This window comes from Equus caballus, chromosome 1, assembly GCF_041296265.1.
Source record: "Equus caballus isolate H_3958 breed thoroughbred chromosome 1, TB-T2T, whole genome shotgun sequence".
Lineage (NCBI taxonomy): Eukaryota > Metazoa > Chordata > Mammalia > Perissodactyla > Equidae > Equus > Equus caballus.
Genome location: NC_091684.1, coordinates 141,522,231 through 141,540,824, shown reverse-complemented (window position 1 = coordinate 141,540,824; position 18,594 = coordinate 141,522,231). Strand labels below are relative to the sequence as shown.

Sequence of the window (18,594 nt, the reverse complement as noted above, 5' to 3'; positions counted from 1 at the left end):
CTGGACTGGAAAACTTTCAACTTTTAACTTGGAAAGCTTCTAAATATATTTCATAAGTATCAATTTCTAGGAGAGATTTACAGAAAAAAATGTTCTTAGACATACACATCCTTATATTCACTACTGTACTCGTTACTATAGACTCTACAGACAATAATGTAACAAGTCCCCATTTTTTTAGAGAAGAAAGTTTTCTTGAAAACAAAAGTCTCACATTTGTTTTTAAGATTTGACAAGAGGTTCTCTAAAGATACCTGAGCATTAAAACTGTGTTTCCTTGGCACTTTGATTTTAATGCTTATCTTTAATCTTTAAACATAAAGATGAAGACATGCAAATACAAGAATAACAAAAACATAGAAACTACATGCTCTAAAAAGGACAGTGTCTCACAAAATAAACAACTCCTAAGATTCAAAAGAAAAAAAAATTAGTTACAATGTTGAAGAGCTTACAAAGTATTCATAATTTTTTCTTATCTGTAAGAGAGCCTATGAGTAAACATAATCAAGATAGCAGTAGCTACAAAGATAGCCAACTCTATTAGGTTTGCTAAATGGCCTTCATAATCATCATGATCTTAACACTCCTATTTATATGCACCATGTACCTCTCTCTGCCTATTTACTGTCAAAACTAAGAAAGGACGGAGTTGAGTAAGGGAAAAGGAAAGGAAGGAGGAAGCGGAAGGGAAGGAAGTAAAAAAGAATGGAGGCTCCATGAAGGCAAGGGACTTTGCTTTGTTCACTGCTGACTCCCCAGAACCTAGAAGAGTACCTGGCACGTAGTAGGCACTCAGTAAACATTTACTTAATGAATCTCATTTTTATCTGAGAATTCATATTATCCCCAAAGGTGAGGATAAAAGAGAAAACAAAGTTTTTTACAAAGAATATAGAGTCTATGAAAGTAGTACTTTACAATGTCTCTGAAAAGTTATCAGAATAATATGTATTTTCAATCAGATCAATCAATATTTGAGCAATAAAACAAGACAATGAACAGAAAAAAATACTTGAGTACCTTTCATAGCATGAGTCAAATTTCTGGTTTACAAAATGTAGTAATAATTATTAAGTTCTAATGCTTGTATAGGTTTAAAATAGAAAATTACAGGTAGACAGATGATTATTAATATATATATATAAAAAACTGTTTGCCTTGCAAAGGAAAAACAATCTGAAACTTGCTTTGACCAAAAAACATTTTTATAAATCATTTACAGAATACAGTCATGTGTCTCTTAATGATGGAGACATGTTCTGAGAAATGTGTTGTCAGGCGATTCTCTCACTGTGTGAACATGAGAGTGTATTTACGCAAAGCCAGATGGTATAGCCTATTACACACCTAAGCTATGTGGTACCAATCTTATGGGACCACCGTCATACACGCAGTCCGCCATTGACTGAAACACTGTTATGCGGCACATGACTATATAGAATTTCTGACAATTACAAATAATTTCAAATTATAAATAATTTTAAAATTATTATAAATAATAATTATATAAATAATTTCAGCACAAAAGCAAAAAAATCTGAGAACATACCTTGCTTAATTTTGCTCCCAAACTGGTCTTCCAAAAGCCCGTGGACCACTAATTTATAAATCATGGCTTGAGCTCGTTCCAGATCGGCTAATCCCAATGCTCTCTTTATGGGTGACCGCATGACTGCTCGCTTCACCATGTGTCGCATCAAGAACTGTAGGGCTGCACGCATCTCCACATCTTCATGAACAACTGGAGAGCTTGCACAGTCTGAGTTGTGGCCATTTTCAGCCAGAACTTTTGGTATCAGCAAGAGCTCAGCATATTTACTACAGCCAAGAAGAGCACTAAGTGATTTCATAGCACCGAGGTAGAGATAGGACAGTTGGACTGCTCTCATTTCTGACTGGGCTATGTCATGGTTTTTAGACAAGTGTTCATGATTTTTTCTTTTTCCTTCTGTTATTTGATGTAGCGATTCCACACCTGGCAGTGTTGGATCTACAGAAAACGAAGCTATTTCGTTTTCTGACTTGGAGCTTGTGGTACCCTGACTTTTGACATCATCAGATGTTAAGCCTGTTCGCATATCTAAAGCAGATTCACTCTCGGTTTTCTGCTCAACATCCCCTTTCTCTTCAGACTCATGTCGGTGTTTCTTTTCATGTCGCTTGGTGCTCTGTTTACCCATGTCCTCGTGAATGCCAGTCAGATACGTGAGGTCCAGCAACACAGAAGCCGTCAGGCCTCGGAATCGCGCCACATCAAAAGGCAGTGGTTCACAGGGTTCCAGATTATACAACGGAGTATCACTAGGCGACCAAAAAGTTGGGAAGCTTTAATAAAGATCAGAATGACACAGGAAGAACCAAGTGAGGGATAGACAGGAGGAAAGTACAGAAGATAATGTAGACAAAATAAGATGCATCATGTACAGAGTACAGAGAATAATTTACACAAACTAGAGAAGTCATTGCAAACAGAAAAATGAGTCTATTATGAGAAAATGGGGAGATGTGATGTTAAATGCAAAAGCAATGAGATGTGCATACGCTTTCAAATAAGAATATTCATTATTATATAATGTAAGCTAAGAATTAGCAAAAATTCTGTAAAGAGCCGAATACCAAATATTTTATACCTTGCAGGCCACACGGTCTCTGTTGCAACCTTTCAGCCCTGCCACCAGTGTGAAAGCAGCCATTGATATACTTAAATGAATGGGTGTGGCTGTATGACTTTGTCTACTACAATAGCAGGAGGTGGACAAAATGTAGTTTGCCAATCCCTGATATGAGCTATTTGGAAAGTTCGTACAATAAATCTAGTTTATTATGTGAATAATGGTCATTTATAATCCATTCCAGGGAAGAACTGGTTTCATTAGAAAAACTAGTAGTCTCTAATTAATGCTTCTAATTCATAGTTTAATTAAAACTATGATCATATGTTTCCTGATATTTGGCAAGAACTTCCTTATTAAAAATGTTATAATTATACAAAATGCAACAGAAAGCTTTACCAAGTATACAAAGTTTGGTGGCATACATTTGTTTTACTAACCTAAATCTTGGTTCTAGCTTAACCTTCCTAACCTTATTTTTCCCTTTGCCTCATTTTTCTTATTTGCTTTAATTTATAATATATTTATTTTGCCATATTGTATGCATCTCAATAAGGCATCATAAATCCCTCCTGAAACAAGGCAAAGAATAAAAGAAAACATAGGTATTTCATGTAACACTGTAAAATTTGCATTGGTTTCTTCATTTGATGGAGTAGGGGGAGGTAGAGTCCATTAACTCCTGAAATTGTGGGTAATCTTATGTAGGTGTGTTTTTCAGCTGAGAGGATCCATAGCTACAGTTAGATTCTAAAACAGAACTGCCTCCAAAAAATACTTAAGAACCACTGTTTTAGATATTGCCCCATGTCATATTAACACTATAAAGTAATCACTTTAGGCAATATAATAAAGTTAAATAATATCATCAATAAATCCATATTTTCAAATGATACAATTATGAGGAATCATTAGATAAGTGAATCCTCTTATTGAGGGAGATACTTGACATATTTCCTTTTAAAAATATGAAGTTTCTATTTCACACAAATCCTATCTAATTATAAACACAACTAAATGCTTTTAAGTACAGCTTGTGTCAAATAAATGTAAACTTCACGTCTATCCAAAATGTTGCACACTGAGGGGACAGAAATATGTCCTTAAAAAAAAAAAGCAAGAATACTGAAAATCATAGATAATCCAAAACCTAATTTTTGTCACTCAAATGTTTCTGTCCTACATTCAAAGCCCTCCTACAAGAAAGTAACTGACATCTGCTGGTTGGCATTTTTCTATTCCAGTGTGTAATGGAAATGATCAAAAAGCAGGGAGCCAAATGAAAAATACAAAGAAGGAGCCCAATTAAACCTAAACTAGTGAGCTTACCATTTCTTCACAAAACAAACCAAAAAACTGCATGTTTTACAAACCACTAGAATTCCAAGGAACACAGGTTTGAGAAATATTCCTTTATGAAATCACAGTACTCATACCCAGCTGTATGAAAAACATTATTTTAAAAAGTTAACTGGCAGCTCACGCGAAATACATAATTACTCACTGTCCATAGGCAATGGCCCATTTCACCAATACATACTCGTTTGCTAAAAGTGTAACTCAACAGATCATACCTGATGGTAATTTCTGCTTCATCCCATTGGACTTTGGCAGACGTGCTGCCCTCTTTGACCACTCCCAGCAGCGTGGCATGGCGCCCAGTTTGCTTGTGAACACACCGACCTCCAACTCTAAGACCAGCATCAACTCCTCCTATCACTGCCAGCACAGGCCACACCTCTATGCAAAGGGTCCTCAGCTGCGGCTCTGAGAGGTCAGCAAGGCCATGTCTATTATGTTTACCTTTCTCTTCCTCTTTGCTCTCCTTCTCCTCTCTCATTTCATTTTCCTCTCGGCTTTGAACCGAGCGGCTTTTCTTTAGCTTCTGACCTGACTCTTTAATACATATCTTAATTTTGTGCAGCCTTTCCATCATTTTTTTGTTAATGCAGTAAGTCCAACGGTCTGTTCGGTGAAGGATACGGATAAGCTGAATAGTGGCCTCTGCCAGCACTGCTGCTACTGGACTACAAATGGGGTCTCCCGGAAGTAAGTCTCGTGGTGTGCCACGCATCTGCATATCACAAATTTTCACCTATAAAACAAAAGAGGGTAACAAACTATTTTTAATAGTTCTCAAACTATTAGTCACTATATTCTAGCACATGTAATCTCATGTTGAATTAGTGTCTGGTGTCCTAATACATGTGTATTATACCACCGGTCCCCAGTAAGGAGCGAGCAAATACTACAGATCTACTGAAGTTAGTAGCAGTAGGTCCTCTGAAATAAGCTGCCCTGTCATTTAAACTTCTTGTGGCCTGTGAGTATCAGACCTGCTGTGGCCACTCGACAGATGGATATAGACCAAAGTATATGTGACTGACTCAATTTAGTCCAAAAAGAAGCCTTGAGAATCTATTCACTCTCATCCTCAGGACTCCAGAATAATAATGAGCCCTGGGACCATCTTATACTGCTCAAGGGACACAAGCATAAAATCATAAATCTAGATAATTGAGATATTCCCAATCTGGACACACATTTCAAAAAAGACACAGAGATTAAAAGAAGAGCAAGACTTGGGTTCAAATCTTAACTTTGCATAATCTTGGGAAACTATTTAATCTCACTAAACCTCAGTTCATTCATCTGAAAAAATGGCACTAATATAATAGTATCTGTTTCTTACGGTCATTTTAAAGATTAAATGAGACAATGCATATAAAGTGCTTATTAGCACAGCACCAGACACACAGTAAATGTTCAAAAACTGTTAACTATTATTAGTATTGTTTTTATCAGAGATCCTGAAACTTATCAGAAGAGGCTTCTGGGCAGAATAAATTGATTAACACATAGTCTAAGATTGAATGAACTCCTTCAAGGTTCACAGATCTTGGGGAGCAATAGGCCATCATTCTAACTAGAACAAAGCAGAACCTATTTTGGGCTGCAAGAGTGTCATCAGGGAAAGGGATGACAGCAGCTGCTGCCTCTTTACTTCAGCTCCAGTTCAGTTTCGTTGACCACCTGTTCAAGAAGCAGTTCCCCTCTCTCGTGAACAGCTAGCCTGAAATATACTTCCTTGAAAAATTTTAAAATATACTTAGAAACACAGAATAAAAGGTAACTTTCATGGTTAGGATTTACCAAGTTCAGCAATTCCATTATAGAAATATTATATATGAGATAACATGAAAACTTTCTACTAAAAAATAACTAGCAATTCTGGAGACCAGACCTATGCTGCACTACATCCTCAAGTGAAAGGATGGGGTAGAAAACAAATCCACCCATCTGCACAGGGAGACCACGAAGAAGTCTGTCTCTGCCTGGGTTTTAGATGAGGAGAAAAAAAAAATTTAGTGCGAAGGTATCTCTTTAATCCTGTCCTGCTGAAGGTTTAAGGTTCAAATTTACACCGTCTACAAGGTCTAAGAACCCCTTCAGCTGAATGAATGAAAGACAGCTTCCTTATCACACCTGGAACTTCTATTATTCAGCTAATGGTATCTGATTACATTTAAAGTTATTTCTAGTTTTTTCTCTCATATGCATAATGGCCAACAAATCAGATTATCCCTATTTCCTAGAATTCTCATAATTGTACATATGTTTGAAAAGTGACTATATTCAAATTGACAGAATATCAAATAGCACCTTCATAAAGAGTCAAGACAATTTCTAAAAGTAATCTAACCTCCTTCTAAAAGAGTCAATTACCTGAGCAGGTACTTTTAGTGACAGAAATAGCTTATTACATTTATAAACTTTGTATGATGCTCACAAATATTAATAAAAAATGACAAATATCCTTTATACTTAAGTATAAAAGCTTGAGGTTTTATTACCTTCTCCCCCGGGTTGCTACTATAGAACATTACACACGGGTACAACTCTGCTGCATCCACATCTTCAAAAGCTAATTTAGGTTCCTATAGTATGGCAGAGGTGATGAAAATAAAAGGAAATGAACATATTTTTAAGAACTGATAATATCCAATCACATTAAAATTCAAAACTCATGATACAGAACAAAAGTTACTAGAGCCAAATCTCAATTAACCTTGCTAACCAAGGAAATTCCACAAAGAATAAACGATGCAAATTTGTTCATCTGTTTCAACAATCTTACTATCTTTCTGTTGCTTGTTTGGCACTGATAAATACTGTAAGAACCAAACATATTAGAGAAAAAGCAGAGAAGAGTGGATAATTTATAAACTGAATGACTAGCACTTGAATAACCGAGTTGAGTGTAAATAAAAACAAAAAAACATGCAGTGCTTGTGAATGAGTTTCAGTACCTCTCCATTTTTCCCAAAGGAAATGGTCCTGGCTTCCATGTCTAACACGCAGGTAATGAAGTCTCCTTGAGTAAAGCTGGACAACGTCAGAGTCTGTTCTCCATTGTGATAAAGGTTACCACTGTAGGCCCGATAGAGCCACATATCCGAGGTAGTACGGTGGTTAAAGTCATGTACTGGCCAGCGAGAAACTCCAACACACGTGCCTTCATTACCTCTGTTTTCCTTCACAATGTAAAACTAAAATGAAAGTGGTAATGTTCACTAATAGTCAAAAGACCTGTTTCTATACTATTAACTGCATAAACCAATACCTGAGAATATGTTTATAAATAATATGTATGCATTTGTGGGAACATGATAAGTTTATTTGCAGCCTAGTGAAAATGACATACAAATGAAATAATTTCATTATTTTGTAAAGATTTTACAACAAATTTAATCTTTACCTTGTAGAACATTTAGAATAACCTCTGAGTACTTACTTAAAAAAATCATTTTAGCTTACATCTTAATTAAGAAGCTGAAGAAGTGAGTCTAGTCCAGAAAACTATTAATAGAAAGCTTCCATTCTTTACATACAAATTTTCTAACTATTCTCTTGTGTATACTTTTGTGCAGAAGAGTTAATATAGCAGGCCTGAGACTGCTATCTTTAAAAAGTCATGCTTGTAATGCTGGCCCTTGAGTAGTATCTGGGAATTTGACTGGTGAACAGTTTCTTACACTGATACAAAACTTTCCCTAAGTGACAAAGGTGGTTCACCAAAGCTAGAATGTTTGAACAAACAAGGTGGTTTACGCTGAACATCTGCTTTCCTTCTGGGGAGCCTAGAATTTTGATACATACCAGGCAAAGCGTACCTTCATGACCAGCCCCCCATAAAAATCTTGGGCACTAAGTCTCTAATGGGCTTCCCTAAAACATCACACACATGTTGCTGCATTTTGTTGCTGAGAAAAGAGTGTGCTCCATGTGACCCCTAGTGGGAGGGAGAGGACATAAGGAAGCCTGCACATGGATTCCTTCAGACTCTGCCTGTGTCTTTTTCCCTTACTATCTGGCTGCATATCCTTACTGCATTGTTATAATAAATCTTAGTCATGAATACAACTATATGATGAGGCCTATGAGTCCTTCAAACAAACCTTTGAATATAGGAGTGATTTTAGGGACCCCCAACATAGTGGTGACAATAATGAGGTTCAACAGAACAACTCTGACTCATTAAAATATAGTTGCAGTGTTATTTGGGGAAAGAGAGAAGTGGAGAAAGACAAAACTCTGGTGCCTGGTGGCTATGGAGTTATAGGTGTTATGAAACAGCAGGTGAGTTGCTATCTGTTCTGAGAGGTAAAAGTTACCCATGGAATTCAAAAATAAAGCTCCAACCACAGGAGAGCTGGCTCGCTGGATCCCCTGGCTGCTTCTGGCCTTGGCAGCTAAAGTGAGGAAAAAAGAGTAGCCAGGGTAAAAACTGTCTTCTCTTCGCAAGAAGGAAAGGGCCAAAACATTCCCACAAATGGGTTGTGGATGGGCCAAAGAATATAAATTAGCTTGCAGTTGCTCTCTCCTCCAGGTGGGAAGGGAAAGAGTTCAAAAATTCCTGAAAGAGGGTTTTGGGTAGACCAAAAATATTAGAAGTGTGTTGCTCTGTCCTCCAAGTGAGAGGAAAAATGGTTAATCAGTTCCCAGGGCTGGAACAAAGCTCTAAACAGACTAGAGGAGAGAGAATGAAAGAAAAAACCACTCCAGCTATTTTCTTTAGCCTAGATGCTGCCTCTGCTGCAGCAGTGCCCCGCCTCAACCAATTAACCCTGTAAATGCTAAATTTACTGCTAGGGGTTTGAGTAAACTTGAGATCTGAGGGGGAAAAGTAAGTTATAAAAAACAGCTTTGTTTTGTGGCCATTGCATCTGGATGTACAAAAATTGATGTAAAATGTTATATGCTTATAACTTCATAAATGCTAAGAGATCATCCTGATCAGTAAAAGCTACAAAGGAAACACATCAGTGGGAGACAGCTTCCTTGCTTTTTTGCCACCCATAGGTAGACTGGAATTTAAACCGAGCATTGGAAACAAAACAAGCCTCCATAACTGACAATTTTTTGCTATGATTTTTGCCTACTAGAGTTCTGGAAAAATGGAGACAAAATAAAAAGAGTGGCAATCTCTAAATAGAGATACACAGATATACTTCTAGAGTTTTAAAAAGTGGTTTTTACTTGCTAATGAGTTCCTGTAAAACCAGATGTCTGACCCTTAGAGGCTGATGATTTCCCCACCCGAACCACATATTTTCAAGTGGGTAAATTTGGACTCTAAGATTGACAAGGCAAAAGAGCTTAGGAAAGCCTTACTTGTCACTTGGACTTAAAACACAGCTGTCTGGTCATATAGCATCTAGGCTTTACTGCTGCCAAAAAAGTTGCTAGTTTTTTAGAATCCTGAACTTGCAGATTCTAATTGCCTGGACCTGAGTCTAAGCTAAATCCTGAAACTATCTACCATGGCCTGTTTCAACCCAGCAAGAGCTGTGCTTGACTAAAACGAGGCACAGGCCCAATGAAAAAAACACAAACTCTGGGACTTTGCAGATTTAGGACTCCATCTATGTGGCCATGGACTACAAAAACATCATGGATTTGGGTTGGACTGTCTAGGTCTCTTGCAGATGCCACTGGGAAAGGGCTTGTTCTTAGATAGAACCATCTAAATTTGAGTTGCTGACTGGCTCTCTATTTCTGACACAGAAACTGATTACATTCCTAACTTGTAATTCCTACCAAAAGCTGGAGGAGGGCACACCACAGGGAGTATAACTCCTCTGTCCACTCTTAACAGACTGGACGCTCAGCCTCCTCTTGGGAATGTCCCACTGCTGTTGACTGATTTTGTTCGGCTTTCTGGATTGCAGCTTGCAACAACAGACTGACAAGCTTGCCTCTACACGTCTCATCACTTAGAGTAAGGCGGTTTATTAAATGAAGCTCTCCACAGAGACTGATCTTTTCTAGGCTGCTCACTGGATAGATGATTACGATAAAAGAGAAAGAAGGTTTTGTTAACCTATTTTGAAAAAAAAATTTAATTGAGATTTTGTCCTGACCAATGCCTAACTTTTCTGGTTAAGTTGTACAAAAATGTTTTTGTGTGAAAATCCTTTTGTCCCTCTTGCACCTAACCTTTCTGGACAAAAGGTCTAGATAAAAATTAAAAAAGACTGGAAAAATCTGAAGTTATAATTACTAAATGAGACACACTCATTTTAGAACAAGGGAGAAAAAACAAAAACCCCGGCCATGGGGAAGTGGGGAGGAGTGGGGAGGCATTAACAATCTTTGTTTTTCAGAACTGTTCCTCCTTCTAGGAGAAAAAAAAAATCCATGTTGTCTTGAAGGCTATTATGAGCACTTATTAAATTCAAACTGACTGCTGAGCCTCCGATCACACCTGATAGACAATAAGAAGCAGGTGGCCCCAGGTCCGGCACTTTCCACAGAACACCTCCAGTTGGCATCCACACTCGAGGCAGATAAACTGATGTCACAGACAAGCAAAACCATTTCACTTTTAGGCAGTCCCTCTGCAACCAAGGACTCAACTAAATTATTCAGACTGTACAGGGAACTCAGGGTGGGAGGCTCCCTGGTGGGAGGCCACATTGGGGCCCTGTTAACTTGTTCTATCTGACTACTGTACATCCTGATTAGCAGTGTCCTAACAATTATAAACATTTTCTTTCCAAGAATACCACGTATGCCCTCTGGGATTGTATTTCTTGTGTGTGTACCCTCACATGACATTACCTGAGTCCTGAACTGGCCAGAGTTGTGCTGTGCTTCACCGGTGCCTAAGCCAGTTTTAAAAAGTTAATACAAAAACTTAAAGACAAAGCCACGCGGCTTTTTCAGATGGACCTTTATGGTTAATGAGATTTGTTTTAACTGGCTAAGTATAGGACGCCTTAAAGGCATAACTGAAGTCAATGCTACAGATTGGTCTCACCCTGCTGTACGAGGTCCTACTGATAATAATTTTACTGTAAAGACTCTGTGGCGAAGAGCAAAGGGGATGGGCTGCGCAAAAAAGGAGTTAAAATAGCAGAGACTGCTACCCTTAGAAAGGCCTGCTTGCAATGTTGGCCCTTGGCTGGCATCTGGGAACTAGACAGGTAAACAGTTCCTTACACTGATAAAAACTTTCCCTAACTGATAAGAGTGGCTCACTGTGCCTAGACTGTACAATAATATGGTTTATGCTAATCACCTGCTTTGCTTCTGGAAATCTAAAATTTTACTGTATGCCAGGCAGAGAGTACCTATGTGACCACCACCCAATAAAAATCTTGGGCACTGAGTCTCTAATGGGCATTCCTAGGCAGAAACATCACACACATTACTGCATTTTCATTGCTGGGAGCACTGTGTGACACCTCATGGGAAGGATGATCTTGATTTTTTAATGCTCATTTAAAAAATTTTTGACATAATTTTAGAATTACAGAAGAATTAACAAAAATAATATGGAGTTCCTGTATTATCTTTCATTTAGTTTCCCTTTATGTTAACATATCGATAGAAATTTACATACAATGATTTTTTTAAAAGTCTATACATTTTTTTATAAGAACTTGGGGAAAAAGGACTAAAAGACACATGCTAAAAACTGCTTGGAATTCTACGCACCTTCCACTGATAGCACCCAGAAGTTACTCCAGTTGATGCCAATCCATATCCTTTTCCTCCACTGCCATGAGTTAAAATCTGTCCATTTTCCACGAGGCAACACTGAGCTTTCTCTGGGTCAAAGGATACTTCTTGTATCGGAAGATTCTCATCTTCTTCCTCCAACTCTCCTTGCTTCTAACAGAAAGGAAGCTGGGTCAGCATTTTGGAGTAACCCAGATCTCAGTTAATATATATTCTAAGATTCCTTAGTTTGATCCCCCAAATATTTACTAAGTATCTACTATGTACCAGTTACTGTGCAGGCAATGGGAACACAATGATAAACACAGTGTCCTCCCTGCCCATAAAGAGCTTATAGTCAAATTAGGGGACAGAGAGACAAATAAATAACACCAATATCATAGTGAGAGAATAAGAGAAATTATACGACAGGTAAAGCAGAAACATAAAAGTGTGAGTGTCTAACCATGTGTGGGAAAGATAAGGTAAGCAATCAGAAAAGGATGACTTCTGAGCTCAGTCCTGAACAATGAGAAGGCATTAAGCAGGTGGTCAAAGAAGAGAAAGGCATTTAGGGCAGTATGTGCCAAGGCATGAAGGTGCAAGAGAGTTCAGTGATTTAAAGTAATTGCAAGTAGTGGGGAATGTCTGGAGGACGAGAGTGGCAGAAAGGAGCCTAGACAGAAAAGAAGGAAGAAACTCACAGATGGCCTTGAGTCCCATTTTATGATTGAATTTTACCCTATACACAATAGGGAGTGCCTACATAGAATGATTTATATAGAGGATCTCTGATCAGATCTGTGTTTTACAAACATTGTGTTACCAAGAGTATATAGGATGAAGGCAAAGAGACCACTCAGGAGATTACTGCAAGAGTTCAGGTAAGAAATACTGAGTACTTGAATTCATTCATTCATTCAATGAATATTTATTAAGCATCTGCTATGTGGCAGGCCCCATACCAAGTCCCATATATTCACCAATATGTTAGATGATAAGGTCTCTGCTCTCATAGAACTTATATTTTGGAAGATAGAGACATAAAATAAATAAACAAGAAAATATCAGATAATAAACGCTATGTTGAAATTAAAAAAGGGGACGTAACAAAAAGTGTATGGCTACTAACTCTACATTGAGGATCAAGAAAGGACTCTCTGAAGAAGCAATAATTCAGTTGAGACCTGAATAAAAATAAGTTGACTTCTGAGAAATACGTCTGAGGGAAGTATTCTAAGTAGAGAGAATAGCCAGTGAAAAGCTCGAAGGAAGGAACAAGATTAGTATATTCTCGAAAAAGGAAGAAGGCAAGCTGTTTAGAGTGTACTGAGCGAAGGGGAGAGAACAAGAGTTCCAGATTTTATCCCAAGAATGATAAGAAACCACTGGAGGGTTTATCAACATATTTAGCTCTGATTTCTAATTTTAAAAGATCGCTCTGGATCTTGTGTAGAGAATGGACTATAGGAAGTTAACAGTGGAAGCAGAAAGACTAGTTAGGAAGCTAATGCAGAGTCCAGGCCAGAGATGACAGTGGCTTGGAAAAGGGTGATGGCAGGGAAATGATAAGGTGGGCAAATTCAACTTATGTTTTACAGAGGAGTCAATCCAACTTGGAGATTGTATGGATGGAGAAAATGGGGGATGGGTTGTGATAGGAAGGGGAATCAAGGATGACTCCCAGGTTTTTTGGTTGAGTCACTAACTAGGAAGATGGGACAGCCTGGGAAAGGAACAGGATGTGACAGAATTTAGAACTTCTACTAAGTATGAGATGCCTATTAGACTATCATTCAAGTGATCAGGCAAGCCAAAGACAAGTATATAAGTCTGGAATTCAGGAAAATGTCAGAATTGGAATTAAAATTTGGGGATCAATGGCATATGGGTCTCAATAAGGTTTTGCTGAGTACAGGAAAGGGAATAGGGGTGATGGTTGAGGAAAAGAAGGGGTCTGTTTGGGACCAAGCCTTGAGATGCTCCAACACTTAAACAGACAAAGAAGAACAATAAAAGGAAATGAGAAGAAAAGGCCATTATACTGAGATAGAAGGAAAACCAGGGAAGTACAGAATCACAAAAACCAAGAGAAAGATTAAGGTAGCTAAATGGATGGATTCAAGAGCCATGTAGGAGGTAAAATCAATGAGGCCTAGTGACTAAACGGATGGGGATATCAGGAGAGCCTAGAATTCCCAGGAATTCAGGTTTGGAAAGCTAGGTTAGTGATGTTGCCATCTGTAAACAATGGGACAGCAAGAAAAGAGGCAAAGTTTGAGGGGGAGACACCCAGGCTAGCATTTAAGTTTGGAAGGCACTGCATGTAGGTGAAAATAGTCATGAGTGTGACTGAGACTGCTGGAAAATCTAAGGACAGAACTCTGGGGAACACGAGAGTTTGGGATAAAGGCAAGAAGAGAGTGGCAGCAAAGAAGAGATACCTCCAGAGGAAATCAAGAATTGGCAGAGTATATATGGAGACCTAGGAGAAGGTAGTGTTTTGAAAACAATAGAAGTCTAGAGTTTCCAGAGATCAAGTAAGATGTGGACAAAAAATGTACACTGTATTTAGCAATTAACACTTACCTGTGTCATTTAATTTCAGGGCTTTTATGGAAGATAAATGATTGCGCTGAAGAGATAAGAAGTAGTAAGGAAGTAGCTGAAACATGTATAAGATTTACTCTTCCAAGAAGCTTAGCGATGAAGAACGAGTGAGAAGGTAGGGAAGGCTTCACGGATAAAAAAGGGATTCAGGAAGGTGGGAATGAGAGACATTTATAAGCTGAGGGGAAGGAACCAGTGCAGAGGGAGAAAGAATACAGAGAGGAGATGGGAAAACTGATAGGACAAGGTCTTTCGGAGGAGAAGGGATCCAGAGACAGGTGAAAGGATACTCACTGGTGCTGTCTAAAAATACGTTTTTGGAAAAATCAATTACCTGTAATTTTATTTCTTGTTCTTTTTCCTTTATCTGAATAGCATGTTTGGCCTGAGCAATGGGTGTCTCCCACATACAATCCGAGAGAAGGGAAAACAGGCGTTCAACAACCTATTTATTGAGGGAAAAAAGAATGAGGAAATTTGTAATGGGTGATTTTAAATATTTTTAGAAAAGATAAATCATGTAACTGTAATATCAAGTCACATGTGAAATTTTATTATATACCAATGTCCTACAGCTACTTCAGGTGGTTGTAAGTTAAATATCTTCTTTTTAGAAAGACCATTAACGACTGGAAAGTGGGTTCCATCGCCCTTATGTTGCCTCACTATATGGACCTCAAATTAGGCCATGCAACCTCACACCCTTCTTTCTCTAGAGGCCCGAACCTAGTAAGAAATTTCAGAGCTTTTCCTTTCCTTCTGATCTTGCAAGTATTCACTATCCCCATACTCCTTCCTCACACTGCATAACAATTTCCCTTTCGTCTTGCTTGGAGATGAAATAATAAAGAAAGCAATCTCAGAAGTGGAAGTTTTGCCACTGAATAAATGACACATTTACAACCGTAGAAACTCTAAGTTTAAATTTTGGGTGAATCATCTTGCGGCTGTGAAAAACATCTTCTAATAACTTTAAAAATAGAAACCTGGGCCATTTGATCATCTTCTACACCAGATTCACAAGCTGGTAGCACAGCCTCAAGGACATGAAGTGCAAGCAGCCTCGTTCTTAAGTTGCCAACTAGAGGAATACCTGGTGGGGAGAAAGACATTTTCTTATTATCGGTGTGACTTACATTCAAAGCTTAAATGAATTTCTTAAAAATAAGTCCCTGAAAGATAAACAAACACATGAACAAAGAGAAAAGATTAGGGGTTACCAGTGGGAAGGGAGGTGGTGGGGTAGGCACAAAGGGTGAAGGGGCGCACCTATAAGATGACTGACAAATAATAATGTAAACTGAAATTTCACAATGTTGGAAACTATCATAACCTCAATTAAAAAATAAATTCCCTGAGGCTGCTAAGCATTTATGGGTGGAATGGACTTCACTTTACCCTATTATCATAAGAATTCTAGATTCATCCCAAACCCATGAATGTATATGAATATTCATGTTTATGTCTCAGTTTTTATGTATATATAAACAGAATAGCACTATAATAACTACCTGTGCCAGGTACTGTGCTATGCATTTCATACACATTAACTCCATTGATCCTCACAAACCATACATTACAGCCCCATTTTACTGGTGAGAAAACTGAGGCTCAGAGAAGTTAAGTTACTTGACCAAAGCCACACAGCTCAGCAATGGCAGAGTCTAGCAGAATTTAAACAGGTCTGTTAATCTCTAAAGCTCAGGCTTATCATACCCTTTCATTGCCTCTTCTCCGTCCATGCCCTGACTACCTCACAGAGATTGTTAGGGTTAATGGGGAGTAAGCAGTTTGTACTTTTCTAAAGTAAGCAAAGGTAGAGACAGCATATTCATCCTCTTTTCTCTATCCATTACTACAATAAAACCAGTTAAAATAAATGAATATCTGATTTTTCTTTATGCTCTAAGAACTTAATGTTATATAAGCCTCATCTTATTAAAAGAGAAAAAAGGCTGTTTTAAGTTATACTAGTTAAGAAAAACTAGTGAAGTATAATGGGAATGTATATACATAAAATAACATGTACCATGGAAGACTATGTTACATGTTAGGATATTTTTAAAAGATTAGGGATGATGAAAAAGTTATAGAAATGGGGAGCAGTGATAGCTGAACAACACTGAGAATGTAAAGTCACTTAATTGAACATTTAAATGGTTAAAATGGTAAATTTTATTTTATGTGTATTTTACCTCAATTAAAAAAAAAAACAGACCAGGAAAGGACTGACAGTAATCTATACAAGCAGACTAGACTTCTAGGCTTAGAACCAGGAATAACGCTTGTTATATATAACTCTCATAGACAGTACACAATCAGAAGTTACAATCAAGACAATAGAAATTATATCATGATAAGAGAGAGTGGACAAATTCAGATCTGCATTTTCATAATCTAAGAAGTGATGTCAAAATCTGTGCCAAACTATCGTATTAAACAGGATGTTCTCTGCTTACTTTTATTATTATTGTAATCTAAACAAACAGGGGCAAGTTCTCTAGATTAAATCCAGGATCGTCTTCAGTGCTACTTTCTATTCATTCCTACCAATTTTTACTCCTGAAATTAGAGTTTTCCTTTAATCAAATAAGTACTCAGAAAACAAGAAAAGATTTGAAATCAAAGTCGAGTATCCAATATTGCTAAAGTCTGGCATTATCTGAATAAAACACATGTGATGTATAAAAATACTCTAAAACGAGGCAAAGATCAAATACCTGAAGAACACTTCTGAGATGCTATATTTAGAAGCACCTCTGTCCACTTTGGGGAAGCCATTTTTGATTGAATTGCTTTTGAAGATACAACTCTGCGAAGAAAAACCAAAAAATCCCCCAGGTGCAGTTCGGCTGCGTGTTGTTTCCTAAGAGCAGCTGAGGAGCAAAGAGAAAGTGTACATTACAACCAAAAGCCAACAGGAAACAGTCTTATATCAAACAACTCCTATTTAGATTACAGTAAGCACAAATCTAATTTAAAATATAGGTTGTCAGTTTGCTGCTTGATTTTTTTTTTTAAAGATTGCCACCTGAGCTAACAACTGTTGCCAATCTTTTTTTTTTTTTTTTTCTGCTTTATCTTCCCACACCCCCCCGTACATAGTTGTATATCTTAGTTGCAGGTCCTTCTAGCTGTGGCATGTGGGACGCCGCCTCAACGTGGCCTGACAAGCAGTGCCATGTCCGCGCCCAGGATCCGAACCCTGGGCCACCGCAGTGGAGCGCGCGAACTTAACCACTCGGCCACGGAGCTAGCCCCTGTTGCTGAATTTTTAAAACTTAAAGAACAGAACGGGGAAAGGTCAGAAAATAAAGCCAAACTTAAAACAACCTCTACATCTGTGTACAATAATACTGAGCTTGCTAGAATAAAGTATATGTACTTGATTTTATGCATTTTTTTACCGCTATTCTAAAAAACAACAGTTCTCTACTCAAGTCTAGAGTTCTACTGGATAGAATTTGAAGGAGATGGCCTGTAAACTCCCTAAAATAGTATGAAAAATTATGTATATGTGCATATTTGACTAGTAAGAGAGTTCAAAACTTTGATCACATTTTCAAAAAGTCCATGATCCCCTCCATGCCAATCAAACTAAGAATCACATCTCTAAAAAAGGACTTCGTGTTTTCAGATTCTACGAAGAAGCAAATTTCTGGCCTGAGTCTGGTTTGTCTGAGCTCAAACTCTTTGTACAAGATCTTTCACATAAACTTGCCCTAACCAATCTTCCCAGTTTTTCCACCAGTGTATCAGCCACTAGCCTCTCTCTTGTCACGCCTCTCATAGTTTCCCTCCATCCTGTGGATTTGAAACCAGAGAACCACCTGCTCTTTCTGTAACACGCCAGGTTCTCTTATCATCCAACACCTTTCATACCTCTTTAGCCATTTAAAGTCGCACTCAGAGCCGGGGGGAAGAAGTGTCCTAGCGGGACAGCTGCCCAGAATGTCAATCCCTAAGGGGCACTAAAATATGGAAAATCATAATCTGAAGACAGGTATATAGCACTCCTTTCAGGATTCAGGGAGATCCTCGCATGTCTAATTAAGGAATAGACAGACAAGTCACTTGTGATAGAAGGGAGACTCCTTTGCCAAGGTGCATGCTTAATGGCCTGTAATCTATCTTCATAGACGTCTAGTTAACTGGAGGACTTTTCTTTTGCTGAGATGCAAGTCTAGGAGAGAACTAAATTGCTAGGGACAACTAGAGAAAAAGCTAAGAACTCCTCTACATTTCCTCCACACAGTACTCTACCTCTCCTTTGCTTGAAGGCTACTAAGCAAATATATTTCATAATATTAGTTTGAAGAATATAAAATTATTAGCCTGCCCTGAGTACCCACATATCTCACTC

The 18,594-nt window shown here is 38.0% G+C and overlaps 1 protein-coding gene across 50 annotated transcripts in view; it reads right to left on the bottom strand.

Annotated features, from left to right (window-relative positions):
• Positions 1-18,594, bottom strand: part of HERC1 (HECT and RLD domain containing E3 ubiquitin protein ligase family member 1) — a 204,183-nt gene that overhangs the window by 68,408 nt on the left and 117,181 nt on the right. For 26 of the 50 annotated variants that reach the window (XM_070234926.1, XM_070235108.1, XM_070234972.1 and 23 more), the window contains 8 exons: positions 16,952-17,107; positions 15,218-15,324; positions 14,566-14,676; positions 11,619-11,795; positions 6,926-7,165; positions 6,470-6,553; positions 4,190-4,710; positions 1,553-2,328 (listed from right to left, as the gene is read on the bottom strand). In XM_070234926.1, the coding sequence (XP_070091027.1) occupies positions 1,553-2,328; positions 4,190-4,710; positions 6,470-6,553; positions 6,926-7,165; positions 11,619-11,795; positions 14,566-14,676; positions 15,218-15,324; positions 16,952-17,107 (2,172 nt within the window). The remainder of the gene's footprint in view (positions 1-1,552; positions 2,329-4,189; positions 4,711-6,469; positions 6,554-6,925; positions 7,166-11,618; positions 11,796-14,565; positions 14,677-15,217; positions 15,325-16,951; positions 17,108-18,594) is intronic. The other 24 variants (XM_070235114.1, XM_070235153.1, XM_070235147.1 and 21 more) reach the window with 3 other exon arrangements.